General features: G+C 39.8%; 1 protein-coding gene across 1 annotated transcript in view; it reads right to left on the reverse strand.

Moving 5' to 3' along the window:
• IPP (intracisternal A particle-promoted polypeptide) overlaps positions 1-12,098 on the reverse strand; it is a 34,210-nt gene extending 22,112 nt beyond the window's left edge. Inside the window, exons 1-3 of the mRNA XM_005678521.3 lie at positions 11,934-12,098; positions 8,446-8,787; positions 6,193-6,624 (exon numbers count right to left, since the gene is read on the reverse strand). Of these exons, the coding sequence (XP_005678578.1) occupies positions 6,193-6,624; positions 8,446-8,737 (724 nt within the window). The 5' untranslated portion in view covers positions 8,738-8,787; positions 11,934-12,098. The remainder of the gene's footprint in view (positions 1-6,192; positions 6,625-8,445; positions 8,788-11,933) is intronic.

Consider the following 12,290-nt stretch of genomic DNA (forward strand, 5'->3'; position numbering starts at 1 on the left):
GATGTGCATGTGTGCATGCTAAGTGGCTTCAGTCATGTCAACTCTGTGCAACCTTATGGACTGTAGCCCACTAGGCTCCTCTGTCCAGGGGATTCTCCAGGCAAGAATACTGGAGTGGATTGCCATGCCCTCCTCCAGGGGATCTTCCCGACCTAGGGATCGAACCAGTGTCTCTTACATCTCCTTTGTAATTGGCAGGTGGATTCTTCCCCACTGGGGGAAGCCCCCAGATATGCAGATGACACTAACCTTCCAGCAGAAAGCAAAGAGGAACTAAAGAGCCTCTTGATGAGGTGAAAGAGGAGAGTGAAAAAGCTGGCTTAAAACTCAACATTCAGAAAACTAAGATCAAGGCATCTGGTCCCATCACTTCATGATAAACAGATGTGGAAACAGTGACAGACTTTATTTTCTTGGGCTCCAAAATCGCTGCAGATGGTGGCTGCAGCCATGAAATTAAAAGACGCTTGCTCCTTGGTAGAAAAGCTATGATAAACCTAGATAGCGTATTAAAAAGTAGAGACATTATTTTGCTGACAAAGGTCTGTATAGTCAAAGCTATGGTTTTTCCAGCAGTCATGTACAGATGTGAGATTTGGACCATACAGAAGACTGAGCACCGAAGAATTGATGCTTTTGAACTGTGGTGTTGGAGAAGACTCTTGAGAATCACTTGGACAGCAAGAAGATTAAACCAGTCAATCCTAAAGGAAATCAATTGTAAATATTCATTGGAGGGACTGATGCTGAGGCTGAAGCTCCTATACTTTGCCCACCTGATGTGAAGAACTGACTCACTGGAAAAGACCCTGATGCTGGGAAAGATTGAAGGCTGGAAAAGAAGGGGACAACAGAGGAACAAGATGGTTGGATGGCATCACCAACTATCACCAATTCAATGGACGTGAGTTTGAGTAAGCTCCGGGAGATGCTGAAGGACAGGGAAGCCTGGCGTGCTGTAGTCCATGGGGTCGCAAAGAGTTGAACACAACTCAGCAACAACAACAAATATCAAGATAGAAAGTGTGTCATGGAGAATTATCAGAGCAAGCAGATTTGAACAGAGTTGCCAAGTTAAGCATGAGCAGTATATCAAGAAATTGCAATACAACTATTTAAATATACCTCAGGAAAAAAAAAGAGAAAGTGACTTAAGAATTCAGTCTGGAAGAAAACATTAGCCACATAACAGAAACAGATTCTCTATACACAGATAGATTTATTTTTAAGAATAAAGATCCTATATGGAAAAAAAAAAGGCTCAAAGACAAAATGAGATGCATTGCTAAGGAAATAAAGTGACAGTGTGCAGACATAATAAATTAGAAGCAAGAAACTCATTAGACAATAATCAAATTGGCAATTTGGAGTAAAGACTTAAGAAAACAAATGTGAGCACAGAGCAAAAGACAAAATATTTTAACATTCAGTTCAGTTGCTCAGTCATGTCTGACTTTTTGCAACCCCATGAACTGCTGCATGCCAGACCTCCCTGTCCATCACCAACTCTGGAGTTTACTCAAAAACTCATGTCCATTGAGTCAGTGATGCCAGCCAACTATCTCATCCTCTGTCGTCCCCTTCTCCTCCCACCTTCAATCTTTCCCAATATCAGGGTCTTTTCCAATGAGTCAGTTTTTCACATTAGGTGGCCAAAGTATTGGAGTTTCAGCTTCAACATCAGTCTTTCCAATGAATATTCAGGACTGGTTTCCTACATTAGAAGATGATAAATACGAAAGACAAAAAGGTATCCAATACAAGGATGAAGACCACCAAAGGAAACATTAGAAATATTCAGGAATTTCACAGAAGAAAAATTTTTCCTTCCAAAATGAAGGAAAAATTGCTGCACACCACAGGGCATGACCAAAAAAAAGGAAAAGGGTATATGATATAGTCTAAGGAAAAACGGCACATTTGAACACAAATCAAGAATAATGAAAGAGAATTCTTCAGCCATCTAAGCAGAAAACAAGTCATTGGGAAAAAAAAAAAAAAACACTCCTTACAAACTTAGGATGGAGGTGGAGGTGGGGGGAATTCTCATAAATTAAGCATATTGCACCTACACAAATATCTGTTAAATTTAAAAGGTAACAGAAATTCTCAGATATGAGGAAAAAAATCAGCAAATACAGTAATCATGAACCTTTCTTGGAAAAAAAAAAAATCTTGGTGATGAAATTTAACCAACCAAATCAAAAAAGAAAGCTCAGGGAATTCCCTGTCAGTCCAGTAGTTAGGATTCAGTGCTTTCACTGTGATGATCTGGGTTTAATCCCTTGTGGAGGAAGTAAGATCCTGCAAGCAGTGCTGCAGGGCCCCAAAATAAAAATAGTTCAGGAACAAAAAGACTACTGTTAAAAAACTGGTACAGAGCATTAAAACCACTTAAATATAGAATAAAAGCACAGAGCTAGGAGGATTTGAAAAGTATCTATATAAGGGCTATGTAGACCTTGAGGCAGGTAAGGAGAAAAATAACAATACTAACTACCTCATTTTTCATAGCTGAGAATCTAAACTTTAAAATTGAAACACAAAATGAAACTATGGTTTCACCTTTTAATGAAGCTCATCTTTTTGTTTTTATCATGTAAAAACTTTTTAGAATGAATACTTCTTGGGATTAAATAAACATTTACCTAATTAGTTTCTTCTTTGTTAACTTTTAGTGAGATTTAGGTATATTTTTTGTATTATAAATAGTATGATAGAATGATTCTTATTCTTGTAAATTTTTTTTCTATCCATCCTTGCAACCATACACCCACCATTCATCCATCCTCCTATACAGAGACATCTAGAATGATGTTTAATGATGTTAATTATACTGGCTATTTCTGTATGGTGAACTTTGGGTGATCTGTTGTTTGCTTTTTTAATAATTTATTACCTAAAGTTTTTATAAGAGCATGTACCATTTTAAAAAAGTAAAATCATTCTCTAAAACGCAAGAAAAAGATATGTTATCATATACTAATAATATTAAATTACCTGAATTATACACCATAGGGGAAAATCTACACATTTCACATAACACAATCTAACCATTTCAATGAAGTCTTTTGCTCCCTCACTGAATTTTGTGTTAGAGGTCTCATTAGTTTTCTGTATAAATTGTCCATCTTTTCTCTAAAAAGATCAGAGATAAAGTTTCAAAAATACTGAAAAATACTAAGGTTGCCTTTGGAAAATATCCTCCATTTATTTCTCCCTTACTTCCCTGCAGTTGTACTCCAGTGAAATGTCCTTAGGTGATAACTGTGGAAAATTCTGAGAGAGATGGGAATACCAGACCACCCGACCTGCCTCTTCAGAAATCTGTATGTAGGCCAGGAAGCAACAGTTAGAACTGGATGTGGAACAACAGACTGGTTCCAAACAGGAAAAGGAGTACGTCAAGGCTGTATATTGTCACTTTGCTTATTTAACTTATATGCAGAGTACATCATGAGAAACGCTGGGCTGGAAGAAGCATAAGCTGGAATCAAGATTGGCGGGAGAAATATCAATGACCTCAGATATGCAGATGACACCACCCTTATGACAGAAAGTGAAGAGGAGCTAAAAAGCCTCTTGATGAAAGTGAAAGAGGAGAGTGAAAAAGTTGGCTTAAAGCTCAACATTCAGAAAACGAAGATCATGGCATCTGGTCCCATCACTTCATGGGAAATACATGGGGAAACAGTAGAAACAGTGTCAGACTTTATTTTTTGGGGCTCCAAAATCACTGCAGATGGTGACTGCACCCATGAAATGAAAAGACGCTTACTCCTCGGAAGAAAAGTTATGACCAACCTAGATAGCATATTCAAAAGCAGAGACATTACTTTGCCAACTAAGGTCCATCTAGTCAAGGCTATGGTTTTTCCTGTGGTCATGTATGGATGTGAGAGTTGGACTGTGAAGAAGGCTGAGTCCTGAAGAATTGACGCGTTTGAACTGTGGTGTTGGAGAAGACTCTTGAGAGTCCCTTGGACTGCAAGGAGATCCAACCAGTCCATTCTGAAGGAGATCAACCCTGGGATTTCTTTGGAAGGAATGATGCTAAAGCTGAAGCTCCAGTACTTTGGCCACCTCATGCGAAGAGCTGACTCATTGGAAAAGACTCTGATGCTGGGAGGGATTGGGGGCAGGAGGAGAAGGGGACAACAGAGGATGAGATGGCTGGATGGCATCACTGACTCAATGGATGTGAATCTGAGTGAACTCCAGGAGTTGGTGATGGACAGGGAGGCCTGGCGTGCTGTGATTCATGGGGTCACAAAGAGTTGGACACGACTGAGCGACTGAACTGAACTGAACTGGGCAGTACAAGATTTTAATATTATGACACTAAAAAGCCATAGGAAAACATGCCCCAATTCCAGGGAACTTCCCTTCAGTACTTTGTATCTGCAGCACTTCGCAAAAGTCAACTCAACCGTGAAAGCCTTTGTCCCACTCCTAACTTCTCACATGATACACACAAAAAATGTGTCTGGATAATTTTTCTCTTGCTTTAGCATTTAAATATAGTCAGTCTTCATTTTTAGTGGATTCTTTACTTATGAATACATCTACTCACTAACATGAATTTTCAACCCAAATCAACACTCACAGCGCTTTCCTGGTGGTTCACAGACATGCCATACAGTGGCAAAAAATTTGAATCACCTAACATCCATGCTTCCAGGTGAGACCGAAAGAGGTGACATTCTGCCATCTTATTTCAGTTCTCACTATAAACAAGTGTCCTCTTCACATTCTATTTAGCATCATGGTTTTCACTTTGTATTTTCTGTTGTCCTTTTCACTGTTTAAAATAGTCCCTAAGCATCCTGCGAAAGTATGAAAGTCTAGTGTTTGTAAGTGCAAGAAGGCTGTGATGTGTCTTACAGAAGGCTAACAAGACTCTGATGCTGGGAGGGATTGGGGGCAGGAGGAGAAGGGGATGACAGAGGATGAGATGGCTGGATGGCATCAGGGACTTGATGGACATGAGTCTGAGTGAACTCCGGGAGATGGTGATGGACAGGGAGGCCTGGCGTGCTTCAATTCATGGGGTCGCAAAGAGTCAGACACGACTGAGCAACTGAACTGAACTGAACATGTGTTAGGCTTCACTCAGCCTTGAGTTATAGTTTTGTTGGGCATGAGTTTAATGAATCAACAGTATATATTAAATGAGGGGGTTCTGACAGACACACACACAAAAACAAGTTTATGTATTGATCAGGACAAAAATTTTGTGACCAGAGGCTTGTAAGAACTTACCTCATGCTTTTCTTAGGAACAATGGCTCAGTATTTGCTGATCACTGTTCTTGGTAAATTTATAGAGGATAACCATCACAAATAGTAGTTAGTGAAAACTAACTATTAGTAGTAGTAGTAGTAGTCAGTGAGTAATGACCATATATATGAATGAGAATTAATGATATATACATTAATACAAGATATCACTGAGAAAAAATTACAAATTTCTGTTGACACTGTTAAGAGTGGAAAAAGCTAAAAATCCACATTAAATATATCATATAATTACAACTTTAATGCTAATACTATAATTAATTCATAATAAAATATTTGTAATTCAGTCACATCCTAAATGACAAGAGTTAAAGCTTCAAATCTTGAAACTGGTCCAAAGTAGTTTTTAAAAATAAATTTAAATATTATTTTTCTAATATAAAGATAAAATTTATTTTATACTATGGTGAAAAGTGTTTTCAAAGTTTAGAATTTAAATATATTCAAAGGCTACATAGAAGCTGTATTATTATATCAATATTCAATTAATTTTATAATGAGAGGACTTATAGGATTTATTGAGTTTTGGTTTTGTGTTCAGCATATATAGTTTTCCTTAAATGTTTAGGTTTTGCTGAATTTTTCAAAGTGGCAAGAAGAAATCTTACACTAAAATAATCAGTACTACTACCAAAAATAGCAGGAATATTTTAGCTCTGTCAATAATTTTACCTCCCTTGGTAGTTAACCTCAAGACAAAGATATGATTAAAATAATGGGCAGAAATACTGAAATACTACTGTACCTACAAAATACAAAAGTTGTATCTTACATATAACAACCATTCAATAAATGTTTGCTATTGAAGTGAAAAATGAAAACACTATCACATTTCAAACAGAGGAAAGGTCATTGGATAAAACTGACTAATTTAACATGAAACAAAAAAAATTACCTTCTATGTACTTTAAAAGTCTCTGAGAAGGTAATAAAGGGAATCGAATTGGATCCAGCACTTCCACCACATGTTTTCTTCTCTTTCCCAGATCTTTCAGTATCCACTGCATTGCAGCTAAGAAGACCTGGTATTCATCCTCGATGCTAAGCTCTTCACTTCGCAAAATTTTGATCAGCTGATCTTTTGTAAGTGCCAGGAACTCTTCCCCACTATGCACCTCCAAGAAATGGACATGAATGTAGTTTTCTGTAAATTCCAGAAGATCATGGCACGCAATCTGCTCAGAGAACTGAAAGATCCCAATGCAGTTCAGTGGATCAATTTGTCCTTTCAGAAATTCACAGCAAAGATTAACGACTTCAGTCAACTGTAGCATGTCTGCTGCAACAATCAACTCCTGGACATTATTCACGCCTATGTTCACTATACCTAGGGAAGTAGGAAGACAAAATAACCAATAAAATAAAGCAACATTGACTTATATTCAAAAAGCATTATACTTGATTCCACTGATAGCTCAGGCTTTGTGGGAGTAGATGAATATTGAGTAAAAGGTAACAAAGAACTTGTAGAAAGGTGCAAAACCTAAATGATAGTAGTACTGCACATGCATGGAGCACTTAACAATGAACCAGGCACAGCATTAATTGCTCTATACATTCACTTAACCCTCCATATAACCCCATATAGTGGATTTACCCCTTGTATTTATATTAAGAAAACAGAATTGGAAAGTTAAAGTAACTCAACCCTATGTCACACGGTTAAGTGAGATGCAAAGTAAGGAGTGACATCAAAGTCCATGCTTTTAACATAAGACTATACGCATCTAACAAACATTTGACCAAGGCACAGGAGTGAGTAAGACATGGGCCATATTCTTCATTACAATAAAGTGCCATATAAATGTTAATTTTTAATGTGAGGTATAACTAAGAGTCCATAATATATGAGAAATTTTAAACATTTAACATTTAAGTAACTATATATACCAATCGCCTTCCAGAGTGCTTCACTTTCATATACTTATATGATGACTTTGGGAAGAGATCAAATACTCAATTATATTTAGAAAGAAAAGGATATCCTACCTAATAAGGATAAACTCTCCATTCAATCTTTTTCTCTTTTTTTTGACCTAAGCTGGGTCTTAGTTGCACCATAGGGAATCTTTGTTGCTGTGTGCAGGATCTAGTTCCCTGACCAGGGATTGAAACTGGGCCCCCTGCATTGGTTGATAGGATTCTTAACCAATGAACCACCAGGGAAGTCCCTCCATTCAATCTCATAATTTCCCTTTAACCCTTTTAAAACATTCAACTAAACTGAGTGTTTGTATTCTCAATTAGATTTATAAAGTCTGTTAAAAAAAAAAGCTTGCCCTTTCTGTATTTCCAAACACTAGGTGCCCCCAAAATTTATTATATATGAATAAATGGCCAAAGACACTATGGTGAGAGGGGAATGTGGCTTCTTAAATGCAAATAGGGAATTTTCCAAAAATATAAGAAATGGAATTCACCATGGGAATAAACAGTAGTGGCTGCAGAGAAATCTAAGACTTAATTGAATGAAATCAGAGTTCATTACAAATTTGGAGAAGATAACATCATGGGTTGTGATGGAAGGTAACTGAAGGAATGGTATTGGATGAAGCCAAGGATTACTTAAGAGTAAGAAAAAGAATGCCCTACAACTTAATAAGTCTTTAGGTTATTAAAAGCACTTTTACAGCAACAACAAAAAAAACAAAATAATAAAAAAATGGTCAGAAGACCTAAATAGATATTTCTCCAAAGAAGACATACAGATGGCCAAAGGCACATGAAAAGATGTAAGGCAGAAAAGTATAAAAATGAAAATCAAACGTTTTCCCAGACACAGACATACACTATTTTTTTTCCGACTTGCCAGTAGTGTGGAGCCGTAACCCATGATGCCTGGGAATTTCCTATATTAACACTTTAGTGTATCTCTTTCAAATCTATTTTTCCATATATATTTACACTACATATAATACTTAAATGGGCTTCCCTGGTGGCTCAGTGGTAAAGAATCTGCCTGCCAATACAGGAGTCACAGGTTCAGTCCCTGGGTCAGGAAGATCCCCTGGAGAAGGAAATGGCAACCCACTCCAGTACTCTTGCCTGGGAAATCCCATGGATAAAGGCACCTGGCAGGCTATAGTCCACAGGGTTACAAAAGTCAGACAAAACTTAGCAACTAAACAACAATATAATACTTACATACCTGTGTAAATGAAATCTAAAAGTATTTGAAAGATTCCAGCTTCAATTCCTAGAATCTGTACCGCATCTTTTGAGGACTCTTTCATTCCTCCAGTGAACAAAGCTGCAAAGTAAGGACTACTGGCAGCCAAAACCAGCCGATGAACTTTAAAAGTTTCCTTCCCAACTTGCAGCTCCACATCACAGAAATGCTCTCCATTCCTCATTTTATTGATCTGAGCCAAGATGAGTTGAGCATGTTTATCTAATGAAAAATTACTATCACCAGCCTTGGCACAGCCCTCATTAGCCATGATGATGATAGATCAATTAAAAGGACTGTTGCCCATAATCTGGTCCTACCCTGAAAAAAAGAAAGAGACCAAGCAACAAATTTTTGTGTTTAGCATGTCTTCTATTCATATACATATGAAACATTCCCTATCTTCAAGGAAATTAAGATCTATTTAGGGACATAAAAACATATGAAACTAGTAAGGACTAGACTGTGTGGTACTATTCCTAACAGGGTTTCAGAGAAGGGAATGAATAATGCAGTCTAAAGTAAGTGGACAATGCCTCACAGCAGAAATGGAACCTGAACTGGATATTGAGTGCCAGTGTATTAAGGTATGAGAAGACGGTGAACTAAAGAAAATAAGGAAAGGCACAAAGGTAGAAGGATAGCCTTGTACACTGCGGTAAGGAAGCACACACGGCAGTCAAAATGAGCTTTCAAAAAGCAATTGTGGGGCTTCCCTGGTGGCTCAGTAGAAAAGAATCCGCCTGCCAATGCACAAAACGTGAGTTTGACCCCTAGTCTGGGAAGGTCTACATGCAGAGAAGCAACTAAGCCCATGCACCCCAACTAGTGAGCCTGTGCTCTAGAGCCCAGGAATCACAATTACTGAGCCCAGATGCCCTAGGGCCCGTCCTCTGCAACAGAGGAGCCACCACAATGAGAAGCCCAAGGACCACAGCTACAGAGTAGCCCCGGCTCGCCACAACTAGAGAAAAGCCAGTGCAGCAATGAAGACCCAGCACAGCCAAAAATAAATAAATGAGCAATTAAAAAAAAAAAAAAAGAACTTAAGTGTTCCCTTTTTTTTTTTTTTGAAAGCAATTGTGATCAGGCCAACTGTCTGCTTAAAATCTTTCAATGTGTTCACTTCCTTTAGCACAAAAAAGACCTTCAGATTTCACTTCTGTCTACCCATCCAATCCTACCTCCTATAATCCTCTTTGAATACTTTTAATACTCCAATAAAACCTAACAATTTGCAGTTCTCTAAAGACATCTCTTTCATGACACTTTTCCCCACCTTTTCTGTCTGGATCTTTGTTATAACTCAAGACTGTTCAAACTTAATATCCTCCAGGAAATCTTCCCTGTTCCTCTCTCCTCTGGGTTTGGTGCTCACCCTAACCATACCTATTTTACAGCCCATTATCACAATCTGGGGGCTTTCCTGGTGGCTTAGTGGTAAAGAATCTACCTCTAGGAGATGCAGGTTTGATCCCTGGGTCAAGAAGATCCCCTGGAGAAGGAAATGGCAACCCACTCCAGTTTGCCTGGAAAATCCCATGAACAGAGCCTGGCAGGCCATGGGGTTGCAAGAGAGTTAGACACAACTTAGTGACTAAACAACAATCACACTCTTCCTTGTCACCCTACTCCCTATGAACACACACACTCTGAAAGTTCCCTGAGAGACAATCCTTTTGGAACTATCTTTCATAGCCGTAGCACAGTGTCTAACATATATTGTTTTCAAATGACTGTGAAATAAATGGGCACTAAGAAATAACAATAATAGCTTAGATTCTTTTTGTTTAATTCTGACAACTTTTTCACACATTATGGCAATTGTAATTCTCACAATAATTAAGAGGCTGGAAGAAAAGATATTGTTATTCGAAATAAGGGAAGGAAACTGAAGCTCAGTTTCCCAAGGACACAGTGTTAGTACAATGACAGTCCTAGTATTTAAACCCAGGTCTGACTCTAAATCCTGGGTTTTTCCCATCATATCATTTGCACAGAAAGAGCTTTGAAACCCAACCAAATAAGTTTGAACATGAACCTTTATAGGTTTATTAAGAATAAACATGACAATAGTCATGTTTCAGACTTGTTTTTTGAGCTCTCTGGAGGAAGTGCTAAGAGGTAGCAAAGTCTTAGAAAAGAGACTTCCAGCTTCAACAATGAGAATCAAAGGGATAAATCCAAGTTACTTTTTGAAAAAAGAAACCATGAGATCCAGTCATATGAGATATTGAGATGAAGCACAAGAGAAATCTAAGATGACAAAGGCATTTAGGTATCAAGGAAAATTAGTCGACTAACAGAAATGGTGGGAGTGGCTAAGTTTTCAGCATTCAGTAAAAATTATCAAAGTAAAAATAACTAAGCTGATTATTATGATTACCTAGGAATTAACTTATTGAGAAACTTGACTGAAAAGTTCCAAAGTAGCTGCTAAAACTTCACATCAGTACCAACATAAATGTCAACATATCACATTTAACTTACATAGAAAAAGTGTATTTCTCTCTAGATAGAAATTTGATCTGCAGATATTATTAAACATGGCACGGCAGTCAGGCTTTTCTGTTTTAGATTTCTTCCTGTCAGCAGATTCTGGACTCAGCGATTTGTTTAATTACAAGGTACCTCCTCTGTCCCCAACTTCAGGGCATCAAGCATAGCTTGAGATAAAACGGTGCCTCCTGGTACAAAAAAGTGACTGAATATCCATCTACTCTGGCCACGGACAGCAGAAATCCTCCTTCACTTCTAACTACTACGCTTCTTAGTAACTGCTGATACTATCCCACTGCCAGTGGAGTACTTCATTCCAAAAGGAGGTACATGGTGTCACCCCATTTCCAAAAGGAAAGAGCTTAATTCAGGGCCATTGCATGTAAGGGATGCGCCTCAACAGACACAAATTTCAAAGGTGGATTATTAAGGAAACGGTGGAGACGCTCAGAGGAAGCAAAGAGAATCTATGTTTAGTGGCCTCAAAGTCACTGCCTGGAGCATCTGGAAGCTGCTTCACTCAGCAAAGGGTGTCAGAAAGAATCCCAAGACGAGAGAGTGTCCAAAAAAATAAAAAGAGGTTCTTTGTGCTTGGTTTGGAGGCTGGACCCGGAGAGCTACTCCTAGGATGCTGCGCCACTAAAGGCAGATAAACGATCTAGCGCTACCTAAACGGCCAGGAAGGCATCTCAGATGGGTCTGGCAAGAGCAGAAGGTCTGACGACATCAGACCGGCCTGCGCTCGGCCTCGGATTCCCCAGTGGGGGCGGGGAGTCGAGAAGCAGGTGGAGACCGGACTAGACGACGCTCCGGTGAGGGCGAAAACACTTCGATTAGTAGAGGCATGCCTGAACGGCCAGGAGGAAGCCAGTTCCAGAGGCTCCTCGCACGCTCCTCCACAAAGACAGAGGCGAGGAGGAAACGCCCAACCCAGTCACAGATGCCCCCAGGACGCGGGCCCTTCTTACCCGCCGCTTCCCCTTCCCGCCGGCGCCCGCTCAGGCTCTGCGCGCGCAGCCGCGATCTGCTGGCGCGCAGAGTGGGCGGGGAAAGCCGGGCGGGGTGACTAGGCAGTGCGGTCCGCGGCCGGGTGCTGGAGGCGAGGCCGGGTCTGGGGAGCGGGCCTGTCCGCTTCGCTGGCCAGGCGCGTCTGCGCGTGCGCACTGCTCTTCAGCTGCCGGGGAGCGGCGCCTCCTGGTGCTACTTTGCTGCGGCGCTCGGCTGGTGCTTGACAACTCGCGGTAAACGGTCCAGCGGCCAGCCTAACCTCCTGCCTGTGGAGGCTGGCGGGCTCGCCTTTTCCACGCCGCCTACCCTTTTTCGAT

Source organism: Capra hircus, chromosome 3 (assembly GCF_001704415.2).
Source record: "Capra hircus breed San Clemente chromosome 3, ASM170441v1, whole genome shotgun sequence".
NCBI lineage: Eukaryota > Metazoa > Chordata > Mammalia > Artiodactyla > Bovidae > Capra > Capra hircus.